The 16,237-nt window shown below is 50.1% G+C and overlaps 1 protein-coding gene across 23 annotated transcripts in view; it reads left to right on the top strand.

The window, feature by feature from the left end:
* Positions 1 to 12,968, top strand: part of CD247 (CD247 molecule) — an 83,996-nt gene extending 71,028 nt beyond the window's left edge. The window contains exons 2-8 of one of the 23 annotated variants that reach the window (XR_015161343.1): positions 6,071 to 6,174; positions 7,341 to 7,397; positions 7,963 to 8,043; positions 8,591 to 8,636; positions 9,364 to 9,420; positions 11,069 to 11,110; positions 11,806 to 12,968. Coding sequence is in view for 19 of the 23 variants with exons in the window: in XM_086393914.1 (XP_086250040.1) it covers positions 6,071 to 6,174; positions 7,341 to 7,397; positions 7,963 to 8,043; positions 8,588 to 8,623; positions 9,364 to 9,420; positions 11,069 to 11,110; positions 11,806 to 11,871 (443 nt within the window). In the remaining 4 variants the exon portion in view is untranslated. Of the gene's footprint in view, positions 1 to 6,070; positions 6,175 to 6,798; positions 7,001 to 7,340; positions 7,398 to 7,962; positions 8,044 to 8,587; positions 8,637 to 9,363; positions 9,421 to 11,068; positions 11,111 to 11,805 lie in introns of those variants that run through there. The other 22 variants (XR_015161341.1, XM_086393915.1, XM_086393914.1 and 19 more) reach the window with 22 other exon arrangements.
* The last annotated feature ends 3,269 nt before the right edge of the window (positions 12,969 to 16,237 follow it).

Below are 16,237 nucleotides of genomic sequence, written 5' to 3'. Positions count from 1 at the left end.
TTTTTTTTGGCATGAAGGAGTGGGGAGCCCTGGTCTACTCCTGCTGCTGCTTGTACCTTCAGAGCCTTTATCATGGTGGAGAAGTTCACCTGAGACCCTGGATTCAGCACGCGCCACCAGACAGGGCACTTCCCCACACACTGGTATCTCATTTCATTTGCATAACTCCCCTGTGAAGTCAGACTTAATAAACCCCTTTTGCAGATAGAGGAATTGAAGCTCAGCGTGGTTAAGAAAGCTGTCCCAAACCACAAAGCTAGTAAGAAGCAGATTCAGAATTTAAATCTTAGGCTTTCTGGCTCTAAGGCTCATGTTCTTTCCTCTTAAGTGGCCTCGTATGTGCTAGGTGAGGAGGGGAAATAAGCAAGTGAAATCAAAAGGCATTATCTGTGCTTTCCAGGCCTTGTTGGGGAGGGAGACACAATGTGAAAAGTTCACAAGCTGCTGTGACTAAGTGTCAAAAGACAGCAAACAGTAACAGCTGTGAATTCAGAGCTTAGTGAAAGTTCTATGTCCTGCAGCCAAAGGTGAGGTGCATCTAAGGCAGAGAGGTTAGACGAGTACCTGGAATCGGGGACTCAGTATCCCATCCAGCTCGGCTCTAACCTGCAGGTGTCCTCAGGAAAAGTATTCTACTCCTCTGGTCTCAGTCTATCAATGAGTGAATTGCATCTAGCAATAGCCTCTCGCTCACCTTCTGGGCTCTCATGAGAATCAAACTTGATCAGGTACAGGAAGTCATTTTAAAAGTGCATGTTGGGATTCAAATGGGAAGTATCCTTGCCAGTTGGATGTGATGGAGTTTGACAGATGCCCTGCTTCTAAAAAGGATTTGCTGGAGGGGGGAGATGGGCATCAGTGTGTGTCTGTAGATTTGGGCTACAGAAGGACCAGGTTAATAAGTCCTGTTCAGTCTGTTTAGGAAAGCTCATAGTCTGCCTGGGAGACAGACAAACAACACAATTCAAATACATCTCGTCCAGAAAAACCAGACTCTAGTGCCTCCAGGCTGCCTCTGGGGACCCAGAATCTTTCTGTTAATGGTCAGTGCCATGAAACTTCCACACTCTGGGCCTTTATGAAGATGACCAAAGGGTGTATAGAGATGGCCGAGCTCACTTTCACTAATAAGACTCATACCATTTTTAGATGAAACATGTGGAGAGACACACCTCTCTGCTGTAGGTGCACCTCACCTTTGGTTGCAGGACACAGAGCTTTTGCCTAGCTCTGAATTCACAGCTCTTACTGTTTGCTGGCTTTTGAAACTTAGTCACAGCAGCTTGTGAACATTTCACATTGTGTCTCCCTCCCCAGCAAGGCCTGGTTCGCCTGGAGCCTCCTCTGGACCTCTGGAGGTCCCACGGGGCCTGTTTCAGGCATCCGATCATGCAGGAGCCTACAAATAGGCAAAGAGTTTATCTGGAATCTTTATTTTGTTGTCATTGTTGGTTGGGGTCTTGAGTACTGCAGTTCAGGAGACGCAGATTCAGGTAACCCTGAAAGAGTGTTCCAAGGAAGAGAAAGCATCTGGGGTTTATGAAGACAAAAAGCCACGAAGCTGTTAAGAGTTGCCTGCTGAGAACTGTGGTTGGCTCTAACATGAGGTGGAAAATATTTGTCCTTAAGGAATCACAAGCTGTTTTGGAGTGTGGGTTCCATAAGTAGATAGATCGTCATGAGTTACTTTAAGGTAAGGGTCTAGTAAGTATCTTGAATTTCTGGCAGGTATTCTGGGTGACATCACTGGGTCAAAAGATCAGATTCCACACAGGCTGAGATGTTCACAAGTCATGCTTTCTTAATGGTTTCCTGGCTCAGTTTTAGAGAGCTCTTTTAGCAAAGCTCATGCAATTTTTATTTTCATTTCACGCGTGCTACCTGGCAGGAAGACTCCAGTTTATCATGCTGTGGCCCACTTCTCCAGTGCCTACCGGATGGATGACAAAGGGAGGCTGGGCAACACCTAGAATCCAGGCTCCCAGTTCAGGCTGACCCTGACCATCTGGACCTGCACCAAGTTTGTGATGAGGGTTGGAGTGAGCCTGTGGGCAGGCAATCTCATGGTGGTGAACAACCGCAGGTCACAGACTGGGTCCCCCTTGCTGCCTGTGTTCTAATCCCGGATCCACTGCAGGAAGTACTTGAAGGTTCAGGGTCAGCTCTTCTGAAGCTCCAGGCTTCCTTTTTGCCAGGTTGTGTTTTGCCCTGGAGCAACTGGAATGACCTAAATAACTGCTCTGTCTCAGCCTGACCACCTTGGGTGAGGCCTGATCCTGGAGCGCCTATAGGATAACAGCAGCCTAGCAGCACTCAGATGGGTCCTAGCCCAGCTGGGCTTTTGTCCCCTGCTTGTCATGTGTCCATCCAGAAGTGGGGGTCCAGAGAGGCTGGCCCTGTGCCCTGGGACCTGGATACAGTGGATTGGGGTTGGGGAACTGGGAAGAATCCTCCTGACTTCCCAGATTTGCTGAGTCTGCCTTGTGCAGGGGATCAGAGTGGTTTGCGGAGGCCCAGATTGGAGGGGAAAGGATCACAGGGTCAGATTCTACCCCCAGCTTTCACTTTGCAGCTCAGCTGGGAGCATTGCTCTTTTGCTCTGCAAATAGGGTGAGATTCTTTTTCACCAGGTCACTATCATGTCTTGGCCTGTGCTAAGAGGATACTGGGTTCTAGGAGGTTCTGTCTTCATTTTCCTCAGCACCACTTTTCTGATATGAAGGTAGCACCTTCTGAATGGGAAATCACATGACTGCTCAGAATGCATCCTCCCATCAAGTGCTCTTTGGTTTAATTGGTGTCGCCTCAACATGCTCTGGTTACCTGTGCAGTTGTGAACACCCAGAAGTTAGGCAGATCAGAGTCCCTAATCCTATCTGGTTTAAAAGTTATTGACATGATTTGACCCTTTCTCCCTCAAATAAATATATTGGTGGTGATTTGGGAAAAAACAAATCATGGTGATAACAATAGCTGATATATGGAGCACTTATTATTAATACATGCCAGGCATTAATTATTTTATTGAGATAATTAAGCCTCACCATTACCTAATGAGACAGTTAATATTATTATCCTGTGTTATGGATGAGGAAACTGAGGCTTAGAGAAGTTCAATAATACACTGTTGAGAAGTACACAAAAATTGCAGTGCACATAAAAGACTGAGGCTTTGCTTTTGTTTTTTGTCTCTTTTTGGCAGTGAAATTTATACTTGTGGTAGGGCATAGCTGTATTGCTAAGAAAGGCTGTGCCTGAGGGACACTGCAGCTCTGAATCTCGGCTCTGCTGTGCGCTGGCCCATGCTCACGCCTAGTCCCTACCCCAGACAATTAAATGAGAACCTGGGGTCAGAGTGGACCCCAGGCTGATTCTCACATGCAACCAGGATTGAGAATGAGAACCCTTAATCAGTATCTGGGTACTTGTGTAAATTCTGGGGTTCTCTTGGGTGCTGTGGATCTGGGGCAGAGGATGGGAAGCGTGAAATAACACAGGTTCTTCTGTTGTTTAGGAAAACAGCCACCAAATAACCCCACTGAATACCTCTCTTAGGGACTGAATGTGGTGGGGACAGAAACAAGATGCTCAGGGAAGGAGGAAAACGGGTCTCTCCCTTGGGGATGGGGAGGCAGGGAAGGAGCCAGAACCTAGGACTGTCTATGGCTCCTGTCTTTGAGTTGTCAACTTGGAAAGCTGCCTGCTGTTCAAGGGAAGCCCCTCCAACCTGGGTGTGGCCTCAAGAGCTAAGACATAAGCCCTAAAAGAGCAGGGACTCAGAAGACCCTACTCAAATGCTAGACATGTTATCCTTATGGAGGAAATTTACAAAAACACCTACCAGTACATTCTCTCATTTGAGTCTCACCATACCCTTAAGGTAGACAGGATGACCCACCATTTTACAGATGGAGAAACTGAGGCCCAGAGAGGTGAGGTGACTTGCCCAAAACCACATAGCTACTTAGTGGCAGAGGAAGGACTATTGATAGAACCCACCTGATACCCAATCCAGGGTTCTTTCTATTTCAATATCCCCTGACATCAAGCAGATGCCCAATAAGTATTTAATTAACCACACAACTGAATTAGGCCCTGGGTCCCTTCAAGGAACTTTCTGGATTATCACTGCCTTCCTCAGTCCCATTCTCCTAGCATGGTCACAGTTGGACTCGGCGGAGGGAAGTTTTCTACCCCGGGGTGTGTGCGGCGATTAATATCCTTTTTTTGACCAAACTACACACAGCACATTTGTCTTTGGTCATAAAATCATGCTGCTGATCAAAAAGAAAGAAAAAAAAGAAATGTGGTCCTATTACTTATCTCTGGGGAGGGGCCAAATCCTCTCCCCCACTGCACTGGCTCTGCACAACACCAAGAAATATTTCTCCTTATTTGTTCTAAATTTACTGTCCAGTAATTTTTCTGTTCTCATTTTATGTGACAGGCAACTAAGCGATTTTCTCCCAACCCTTTTTCTGAATCTCAACCACCCAAATAAATCTCCGCTGACACCCCTCCAGTCCTAAAAGGAAAAACAAATTACCCCAGCTAGGGTGGAGTGGCCACCAAACGTGGCCTTTGCTGGGGGCTGGCTTGTCTCCTTACAGGCCTTCAGTGTGTGTGGTGTGTGTGTGTGATCAGTCCTGTCTGAATCTGTGCGACCCCATGGACTGCACCTGGCCAGGTTCCTCTGTCCATGGGATTTTCCAGGCAAGAACACTGGAGTGGCCTTCAGATCCCCTACTTCAGACTTGACTCAGACAGACAAAACGGTTTCTGAGCAAGGACTATGGGACGTTTACAAAGAAATCAGTGCCTGGGTGGGGGTGGAGCGTCCCGAGTTAGGGAAGGAGTCAAAGGGTTGAGAACAGAAGGATTCAAGAGGGCTGGGGGTGGGGACTAGGGTGCAGCCCTGACTCACCTGCTCCCAGGGCTTGTGGCAGAAGCCAAAACGTTGCTCCTGCAAGAGGGAGGGAAGGGCTGGGCCCAGGAGGTCGGGGACGGAGGGGGGGAGGAGGGGGAATATGCCACCTGGGCTCTCCTGGCCTGCCTCTTACTTGCTGAATGCTCCTGGCTAAATCCGAAGTTCTCCCTGCCTGTGTCCACCTGGCGCTGTTGGGAGCGACTGACAAGTTATTACATCAAATGGGTGTTTAGCACGAAGTAAACACTAAAGAAATGTTATAGTTTTCACCCTGGTCAACAGAAGAGGCAGCTGAAATAGGGTAAATAACTTGCCCCAAATCACAGAACTAATGAGGAGGAGGCCTTCAAGTCCATGTTATCCGCTCCCTTACGGGGAGCCTGGTGGGCTGCCGTCTGTGGGGTCGCACAGAGTCGGACACGACTGAAGCGACTTAGCGGCAGCAGCAGCAGTCCCGAGGTAGTCCTGCAGGCGTCCATTAGAGGGCGCCCTCGGCCCGGGAGAGATTGCGGCCGCGGGACTGCGGCTTCCGTGATACCAGGCAGGGGGTGGAGTTAGACGCCTACTACACTCCGTTTTACACTTGAGTTGCTGCATACATACCTGGCAGGAAGAACAGTCTAGGCTAAATCCGTGTCTCCTCTCTCACAGTGCAGTGAGCTTTCAAAAAATGCTTTTCTTGTTTAACCAGAATGTTTACTGTACCTCCTTCCCCGACCCCATTGTACTTTAGTTTGCGTGGTACATACTGTGAGGGGCCCCTTGGCAATTTGGGGTGGCTTCCAGATTACGAGGTTCACACGGGGCTCGCACCTATCTGGGCTCCCATGCTGGGAGGCAACAGCACAGGGTGTTTTCCTGCACGATATGCACAATGGACAATTTCCCCTCCCCCACTTAGTTTTTGCCTCCTTCCTGTCTTCCAGGCTTTGTGGCCCTGCCAGGTGCCAGGTCCACTGCTGGGGCAGGCTAGGTTTCCCCGGAGGTTGGTCCAAGGTGGGAGAGAGGTTGTGGTCAAATGGGGTATGGAGAATGCAGCCAGCCTTCATCATGATTTCCTTGACCTGTCATGGTACTTGCCTCGCTCAAGCAGACATGTTCCTTCACCTGGACCTGGCTAATCAATTTCATCTCTTGACACAGCGGCACAGAGCTTCGGTCTGCTCGATCCTAAACTCTGCTACCTGTTGGATGGGATCCTCTTCATCTACGGCGTTATTGTCACTGCCCTGTTTCTGAGAGCAAAGGTTGGTGCCCCTGGCCTCTGCGGGGAGGGCATGGGCTCCCCAACTCGGTGGATGTTCAGAGGGCCTTGGTCTTAGAAAGTCTCAAGCATGAGTGGTTGGTATCCACGGTAAAGCAGAGACCAACCAAGTGTGCACACTGGGTGGGCTGGAGAGGTGGGGGGTGATGTTTTGCTTAGCCGGACAAGAGTGGGAGGCTGAGTGTACAATTGATTGTACGCTGGTGCTGGAGTTTTAGTGAGGAGTCATACAGATGTGTGAACATTTAGGCGTCTCAAGGGAGAGGTTCTGCTAGGAAAGGGGGTTATGCTTCAGTGAAGAGCAGGGAGGTGGGGGCCTGCAGCCTCTTTCCAGACCCTGCTGTCCAACTGCAGACCCAGGCTTGGCCAGCCTTTTCTCTTCAAACCCGTTTTTCATCCGTACGTGGGAAGGTTAACCCAGAGCATCGGTTTTCACCTAGGGCCCTGCAGATCCTGCAGTACTTGGAGGCGCTGGGGCTGGGGCTGGGGGTGGCCGTGGCGTGGGCAAAGGGAGAGGAAACCTCGGTCGTTCGGACTTTTGTGCCTTAACCTATATATATATATATTTGGATTTTGGACTTTAGCAAAACATTTTATTATAAGAAACAGTGTCTTACTTTCTTAAGTTTGAGAAACGCTGCCCTAGATCATCTGCCAGGTGGTTCCCAATGTTCTGAATCTGCAAGAGCCTGCAGTTTCAGCTGAGGGGCATGAACTGGAAACAGAGCGAGGCCAGGTGCCTGGGCCAGGCCCTCAGAACACAGTGCCACACGGACACAGTGTACCCGGATGCCGGGGTCAAGATGGAGGTGGGACCTCTCAACTAGTCCTCCGACTCCCTGGGAGGAAGCGGCCGGGAGAAAAGCCCAAAACGCAGTGGGCGCGGCCCGGGAGGCCGGCGCTTCTGCGCATGCGCGAGGGCCCGGGCCCGGGAGCGGAAACCGGGGTGGGTGCTGGGGCACCTGCGGTGACTGCGCTTGACCCCTGCGAGGAGGAAAGACAGTTGGGCTCAGAAATGAAGCTTTCACGCCCCGGGGTCCCGCAGGGGCCCAGCCCCAGCAGACAGGGCGCACGCCGTTTGCAGTGGAGAAGCGGAGCGAGGCTGCTCGCGCAGAAAGTAAAGCGCTTTCTCTCTTCTTCCCCATCCAGTTCAGCAGGAGTGCCAACGCCCCCGCCTACCAGCAGGGCCAGAACCCGGTCTACAACGTAAGTCCGCCTCTCCCGGAGAGCCTAGCCTAGAAGTGCACGCCTCTCCTGGGGCGTGGGGGAAACAGCGGCCAGGGGCTCGGCTGTGGGTCTGGTCCGCGGCTATCAGCTTTGCAGGGTTAAAAACCTCTCTGGGACTCAGTTTCCTAACTCGTAAAACGGGGATAGTCACCTTGCCTGCTTCGTGGAGGTGCTGGGAGGATGCCGCTCCCTGGCGGTGTGCTGCGCGACAAGCGCCCACTTAGGTCAGTGCCTGCTCCAAGCGAGCCCCCGCCCGGCAGCAGTTTCACGGACCAGAGGGATGGGGGGTGGAGAAGGAAAGTGCAGATCTTCCCTGCGGTGGAGAAGCGATTTCACTCCCTCCGTGCAATGGGACTTTGATCGAATAGATTTTGCATCCCTCCCCCAGCCCCCCTCCCAGTAATATGTTCTCTGAGAGGCTTTCTGAGATGATTGTGTGGTCCCTGCTGCTTTGTGAGCTATCACTCGTAAAGAACTCCCTGGCCTACCTGCCCCATCCTCCTGAGCTTTCCTTTCTCATCTGACTCATTTCTGCCTCTTCTAGGAGCTGAATGTCGGCCGAAGAGAGGAGTATGCGGTCCTGGATAGGAGAGGGGGCTTCGACCCTGAGAAGGGGGGGAAACCGGTAGGGCCTTTTTGTGTTTGCATGTGTGTGTGTGAGTGTGAGTGTGTGTGCGGGCTCAGCCAGGCAGTTGGAAGAGGGCTCCTTGGGGCCAGCGCGCTCTTCACAATGCTGGACCTTGAGGTGCGAGGCCTGGCCAGGCGGACCGTTGGCCACCACCCCGTCCTCCGCCGCCGCCCGGGGCTCCTTTCTGCCTCACACGGGCCTTCACAGCATGAATGTGGCAACGCTAATACCAGACTCTCAGCAGCTCTGCCTTTTCAGCTGTAGACTCCACACCCTGTGGGAAAGGGAGCAGCTGGAGGAGGCCCGAGGTGGGGTCTTAAGAGCAGAGCTCAGCTTGGGTGTGAGAGCACATCTGTATGCATCAGGGAGCTGGAGGCCATGAAGGCCCCCGGGCGGCTAAGCTGACTGCAGGAGCGCAGGGAGGACGCGGGCTGAGGAGGCGCCCACAGCTGTGTGGAAGGGGCAGAGGGAGGGTGTCTCAGCTCTCCTGGCCTGGATTCCTGTTTCTCCCTTGCTAACTTCTTCCCCTTCTCTCTCCCAGCAGAGGAAGAAGAACCCCAACGAAGTCGTGTATAATGTGAGTAGAGGAGGTGGCATATTTTTCTTTGGAAATTTGGGGGGTAGGGCTGGAGAAGGGCTCTAGACAAAGGTTTGGCTCCTCGCTCTGCGGTCTTTGCCTGACTTGACTCTCACTTCCCCGGGCCGAATGACGCCTCACCGGCTTGCTGGCTGCAGTGGCTGCTTGTAGGAAGCCCCCTCGGCCTGCCTTCCCTCTTGGCCCCTGTGCCTGCTGCTGGAGTTCCCGTATCAGCCTGGTTGGGACCTAGCAGGGACAGTGAGGTCAAGCTGGGCAAGCCCCTGGGAGGGACTCCTGTTCCTAGGAGCCAGAGTAGTCCCTAAGTTTCGCCTCTTGTTGAAAACCTCACCATCCTGGGTGTTGATCAGTGTGTGGGGGACCACTGCAAGGGGTAACCTACTGTAAAGAGACCTACTTCTTCCTATGGTGTTGGCTATGTAAAGAGACAACTAATCTTGGGGCCTTCGCGTGAGCTCTTGCATTGTCCAACATGTGTGTCCTTTGGCTAGGACTCCACGTCTTATCTCAGGCTCTAAGCTGAGCTTCTCAGCTCAATGCCAAGGGCTGGCAGCTCAGAGGTTTCCAAAGGGCTGGGGAAGAGGGTGGGGTTGGAGCTGATTGTTGGAGCCTTGAATATAGAACCCCGCCCAACTTGGGAATCTAGAGGTTTCCTTTTGCAGGGGAGTCCACAGCTTTCTATGTTGGTTGGTAAAACCAGTGTCTCGTGTCCTCTTCTTCAGGAGCTAAGAAAAGACAAGATGGCGGAGGCCTACAGTGAGATCGGCATGAAGAGTGACGTGAGTGTTGTGCTCTCTTGGTTCCCCAGGCTTGGGAGGTGTGGGGGGTGTTCCCAGAGCCCATCCCTTCCTCCTGGCACCTGCAAAAGCCCATGGGATGGCCACCAGAGGCAAAGGCTAATCCAGCTGTGTCATCTCTTGATAGTATGTAAGGTACTCAGACGGGACTGATGCTCTTTAGGATTAAAAATCAAGTTAAATTCTAAATGGCCTATGCTTTTCAAAAAAGGGTAAAATCTGTCAGCATAGTCAAGTGATTAATGTGTATCAAAGTATGTTTAGCACTTGGGATGGTGGGGCCCTTGTTCATAAACGATTAAGAATTTCCAGATGGTGAGCGCAGAGCACTGACCCTTCTAAGTTTGATCCCTCTGTAACTGTATATGTAGCATGCCTACGAAGCTGGCCTGGCTTGTGCTTTACCAGGCAGATGGTCTCATTTAACGCCCACAATAACCTGATGAGACATGTGTGCCCTTCCAGGCACAAGAGGTTCAGTAACTTACCCAGGGTCACGTAGCTGGTGATGGGGAGCCAGAATTTGAACAGACTCTACAGCTGGAGCTTGTACCCATGACATAGTTGAGTATAAATGACTAGATGAGAATTTTTATTTTTTATTTATTTATTTTTTCAGTTCATTTTTTTTTAATTTTTTATTTTTTTTATTTATTTTTTTATTCTTCCAATTTTATTTTTAAACTTTACATAATTGTATTAAAAAAAATTTATTTCATTGACATATAGTTGATTTAGTGTTGTGTTAAAGTGATTTGGTGATTATATACATCCTTTTTCATATTCTTTTCCATTACGGTTTATCACCAGGATACTGAATATATTTCCCTGTACTATATAGTGGGATCTTATAATTTATCCATTTTATCAATAATAGTTTGCATCTGCTAATCCCACACTCCCAGTCTGTCCTTCCCCCTACCCTCTTGGCAACCATAAGTCTGCTCTATAAGTCTGTGAGTCTGTTTTGAAAATAAATTCATTTGTATAATCTTTTTAGATTCCATATGTAAGTAATATCATATGGTTTTTGTCTTTGCCTGGCTTAGTTTGATAATCTCTGGGTCCATCCATTTGCTGCAAACAGCATTATATATACAGTAATATTCTGTCATATATATGTACCACATCTTCTTTATCCATTCATCTTTTGATGAACATTTAGGTTGCTCCCCTGTTTGGCCTGTTGTAAATAGTGCCGCAGTGAACACTGGGGTGCATGTATCCTTTTGAATTGTAGTTTTCCAAGATCATATGGTAATCCTACTTCTAGTTTTTTGAGGAACCTCCATAGTGATTTTGTTAGTTAGCCAAGAATTTTGAGAGCTGCAGGGAGGCCTGATTATTCTAAGCAGTGGGCACTGTGGCCAGCATCCATGCAGCCCAGATCCAAGAATAAGATGAGGTTCTGCGCCGGGCAGAGCAAACCTGGGCCTCACAGAGCCTGGCTTCACCTTACTCTGCGGAGGCCAAGGTCTAACCAGTGACCTGAGGGCCTTTCTCTCCCTGGGCAGGGCTGCTGGCCAGGAGATGGTCAGCTCTGTCTGGGGCCCTCCAAGTTGGACCCTTGAGCAGGAAGGCTGTTGCCAACTGTCTGACTTTTTAGCCTTTTCTTGTCTCATTCCCACAGAACCAGCGGCGAAGAGGCAAGGGGCATGATGGTCTTTACCAGGTAAGTGCAGCTGGTGGTGCCTCTGGTCTACACTGCCGGTCCTGCTTCCCAGGATGGCATCATCTAACCAGGACCATGGTCAGGCTCCCTTGTGTTTCTTGTTGGCAGTGCCAGCCCTTCAACAGCTGAACTTGGCAAGCCAAGGGCACCTATTCAGGCCTGTAGTGACTGCTCTGCCAGTCAGTCCCTGAGGCAGGGTTGGGATTCAGCCTTTCAAGCACATCACTTGACTCTAAGGAAGAGGCAGTGGGAGCCCTGGGGGAACAGGGCAGGGCAGACAAGTGGCAGTCGCCCAGAGGCTGTGTGGTCTTGAGTAAAGGACACCGAACAAGCCATTTCCTGCCTCTTTCTCCACTGCTCTGGGCCCTTGCAGAAGCCTTGCTCTGCCTCATCCTCGCACCTAATAGGGTGGGTGAGAAGACTGAAGTAAACAAATCAAGAAAAATAACTTTAAATAGAAAGTGTTGTTGTAGTCGGGCGCTTAGTTTTTGCAAATCAGTGTGAACTGTGCACACTGAGCACAGCTAGCTTTCTCTAAACACGGAGCCCCCAGCTGTGGCAGCGGGGCAGCTCTTGGGCTGCCGAGCTGGTGGGGGGCGCAGGCCAGGTTGCAGCAGACGCCTGCTGGCCTCCGGCCGGCCCACGCGCACACAGGGCTTCTGACCTCCTCTTCTTTTCTCATTTGTTTTTCCCAGGGACTCAGCACAGCCACCAAGGACACCTATGACGCCCTCCACATGCAAGCCTTGCCCCCTCGCTAACAGCTCCTGGAGTTTCAGCACTCACAGGCCAGACCTGTAGACGCCCAGATTGTTAAAGATACAGGATAAAGCATTTACAACCTAGTTCACTCACATTTCTCCACCACCCAAGTATTTCTCTTTATGAATGGGATGCTTCAAGTTGGTCATACATTTGGTCATACCCAGTTCCAAATTCACACAGAATTTTGTCCTTGGACGCCGTGAGAGTGTGCATCCCCATGTGCTTCCTGAAGAGTCCACTGTGAACGCGGCATGTTCTGAGGTTTTCTGGTTTCCTGGGGACTGGGCAGGCCCTACTCCCTGCAGCTCCAGGCTCTTACCTGGGAGTCGGGCCTCCTCCTTCTCAAACACAACTGAATTCAGGGTGTTTTGTAAAGTCCCCAGAGAAACCACAAATGTTAGTGCATGTCCTAACAGCCTGTACTGTTCTGTCCGTTTTTGAGTAGCTTTGCTCCTGCTGTAAATTTGGCTTCAGTTGTTACCCTACCCCCTAATTTCAAGGTAACTGGTGATTGGGCCCAGAAGCGGGCAGAGGGGAAGGTGGGGTAGGTAGCAGTTGGTACTGGTAGGTCAGGGAAGGGAGCAGGGGAGCCAGAGGCCTGGGGAGGGGCATGAAGGAGCCCTCCTGCAATCAAGTGTACATTCCCCATGGCAGAACTTGTATGCCAGGGCCTCTTTTGGGACCGAGAGATGAGAAAGCCTAGCCTTGCCCTCGAGCAGCCCATACTCTCCCAGGGAAGCGAGCTGTGAAGAGTCTGGGATGGAAGAACATAGCGGTGTCATTGCAGATGGTGAACGAGGTGAGCCGGCAGCGAGAGAAGCAAGACCACATTCTTTGCAGCCACTTGCTCACCTCATGGAATGAGACAAACCCATCATGGGGAAGGCCTTGAAGGATGACTTGGTATAGCTTGAACCTAGAAAGATCCCAAAGGACAGTGGCATCACAAAAAGAGCCTCAGCTGACTTGTTGGAACAGGGCTGTGTAATACAAGGGCACATGGCCATGGATGGAAACCCACTCTGCTCGGTCTTAATTTATACTGGTTTGCTAGAGCCTTACTCTTTTGCATAATAAATACCTTTAGTGAAAATGCTTTACTGTGAGCTTCATTTAGACAGTCAAGCCTATAATGGTCATCTAGTCATCAAGGAATCACCTGCTGCCCCTGCAGTGGGGGCAGGACTGCTGATTCTTGGGAGAGAACAGGATGGTTCCCCGGAACATGCAGGAGAGCAGGATGCATCCAGTGGCCCAGCCCGGGGCTGTGCCTGGGGCAAGACGGTGTCAGGATGGGCACGGCCTTCTGTGGGAGGTGATAGGAGAGCCCTGGGTGCAGGGCTCACAGCATGGAGTAGCGGGGTGCAGGTGGGAGAACCAGAGAGAGGCCAGCCGAGGATCCAGGTGTCAGGAAGAGAGAGGGTGTTGGGGGTCATGAACAGCCGCCAGTGCCACAGCACAGAACCTGTCTATAAGGTATGGGGAAGGGACAAACATTTTGGGGGTCAGATTCTGCCCCCAAAAGTGACCCTGTCCCCAGCAGTATTTTGTCTTAACTGTAGTGGCTGTTTATAAGGCCCTAACTCAGTAAGCCTTCCCAGATGGCTCAGTGGGGATCTGCCCGCCAGCGCAGGAGACATTGGAAGATGCCGTGGAGAATAAGATGGCAGCCCACTCCATCCAGTGTTCTTGCCTGGGAAATCCCATGGCCAGAGGAGCCTGGTGCGCCGTAGTCCGTGGGGTCTTAAGAGTTGGATGTGACATAGCAACTAAAAGAACTCATGAAGCCACCAATTAATATTGGGTAGATTTTCAAAGGACATTGAAATGCAAGGCCATGGCTATTAAAAGCCCCTGAGCATTTGGGATTCCGACAGGAGTGACGTGCCTCTGCCAGGCAACTCACGGAGGCATTCGGTCTGTACCCTGGCCTCAGAGGGGAATTGAGTTCCACCCACCAGGTATTCACTAGCACCTTCCTCTTCTGTACCTAGCACTTTGCAAGCTACCAAGAAGGCTAGAGAAGCATCATCACAGACTTAGGGACTTAAAATTTTGTCACTGGATTTCGTCCACACCATGTAAAGAACTCTGCATCATGCTAGTGTTGTGATCCACATGGGACCCTCAGGCAGAAGCAGGGATGAGTGGCCGCTGATGAAAGGGTGTAGACAGAGCTCACCAAGGTACAGAAGCTGTGGAAGGGTTTGTGGAAGGAAAAGATCTCTGAGGTGGAACAGAATGGCTGAAAACTCAACCCTAATTCTGTAACCTGGTCATGGGGCAAATTATACCATGTTGTTTTAGCTGCTCGTCCACTGACTGCAGTTCATAAAGACAAGTGACAGCTCTTTTTTGGCTGCTGCTGCTTCATCATCTTATCGGGCATCTTAAAAACTGAAGTTAGCTTCCCTCTGTTAGTCAACATGAATAAGCCTCAACCTCATACCTAGTTTTAAGGTCAGCTAAGTTTCATATAGGCTGTGTATGACCCATATGGCTGGCCTGAAAATAAGAATTTGACCTAATTCTGTCAAGATTTTGACTCAAGAAGTAGGAGGAAAGCTGGCTGTAAGCTATGGGGGCAGGAGCTTGCCCAGGGTGGCTGGGGTATAGGACTCACTGGACTTTGTGCAAGACAACTACACGGAGGCCAGTGGGAGAGGATGGGGTGGATGAACTGGCAGGACAAAGCGCCAGATCAAGATGAGAGTGGCCCTAGTCGTCAGAGAAAAGGCTGCAGTAAGAGAACTCACATCCTTTCATGAGGAATTCGCTTGGCAGATAACCCTGGAGTGGGTTAGAACATAAGCTTTTCACAAAGAACCACAGGGAAACAGGTGGAAATCAGTGCTTATCCTCAGATCTGCATGTGACAAATGGGTTTTGCTTTCTGAAGTCCTTTTCATGCTTCTGAGCCTGCTGCTGTCTCTACCAAATAGCTGACTCATATTAAAATTGTTTTAAGAAAATAACTTTACAAACTGAAAAGCAAGGTATAAACATGAGACAGGGTGGACTGGGAAAGAGTGAGGCATTCTTTAACATAGGGGAGAAAAGAGCCAGTATTTGTCTTCCATTTGGGCTCCTTTCGGGGCAGCAAGCATACCTTGAGGCCATAGTGCGAGCTCTCTTTCAATCTCTGACTCCTCATTTAAGGGGATGCACAGATTCAGTTCATACACACTAGTTAAAGAGGACACCTCCCAAAGCTTGTTAACAGGCTGAAGTTCCCTCTCTCTGGGAAATTCATTTTGAGATTCCAATTTTCCTTTTTAGGCAGTCAACTAATTGCATTAAGACACTAAATGTTGGCTATAAGAAGCCAAGAGGGAGCTAAGTTGTGACCCATCAGACAGGAGAAGGAGAGGCCAAATTCAGGATTACCGCCCTTCAGAGGACACCAGAGAATGAGTGTTCAGGACCCGGCAAGAAATGCTAGAGGCACGTGGCAGTTTAAACAATCAATTTGGAAGAAGTCAAGTTCAATGCCAGTTCTGAAGTCAAATACACAGTGAGAGGGGAGTTTTGAAGATTTCTCTCACAGGTCAATCAAGGGCTTGTGTGTTTGATCACACAAAGTCCTCAGGCCTGAAGGAGACCACTGCCTCCAGACTCAGGGTCCCGGAAAACCACTAGGGCCTGGGGAGGGAGCACGGTGGTGGCCACAGGGCCCCATGGAGCAGAAGGGGAAGTGTGCAAGAGGCGGGTGAGGGTGGGGGAGGAGCCAGCGTGCTTACAGGGACCCTGGGGCTCCAGAGAGCACCTGCTGGAAAAAAGAAGTTGGAAGGCTTAGGGGAGTAGTGTGGGAATACGTGAAGCATCCAGAATACCAACACGACAACTTCAGAGAAACTCAAACAATATGAAAACACTTGGAAAATGGTTTAATGATGTTTTACAACAGAAATGAACTGTACAGTTACAGTAAGTTTAATATATATAAAAAATTACAGCAGACAAATGCATCTACACAAAATCTACCATTTCATTCTGATTCACTGTCACCTACACAACCTTTCCCAAGCCTATAGAGCCCCTGCAGGCAGCCTCAGGAAGGGGATCCTATAAAGGGCACTTTTAAAGAGACAGCACCGCTCATGTTCCCCACCACCTCCTCAGGCCTCAGGAGGTACCAGCTAATTCCCCCCAAAGTGAAGTTGCTTGTGTTTCGGGTTTTCAAAACCAAGAAAAAGTGTTTCCCAAGGGCCCAGATAATGAGGTCCTGAACTCCAAGTTATCAGTTGATTCTTATGAAATATTCCTATCAGAGGGGAAATGGCTAACTAGGTATGCTGGGACAGTGAGGCTATACGATAGCCACCCAGACTGTAGTTATCTAAGCAGAAATGTAGAAGGACT

The sequence above is a fragment of the Bos grunniens genome, chromosome 3 (assembly GCF_055505025.1).
Source record: "Bos grunniens cultivar Pamir isolate PY7600 chromosome 3, Bosgru_T2T1.0, whole genome shotgun sequence".
NCBI lineage: Eukaryota > Metazoa > Chordata > Mammalia > Artiodactyla > Bovidae > Bos > Bos grunniens.
This window is presented reverse-complemented; position numbering and strand designations above follow the sequence as displayed.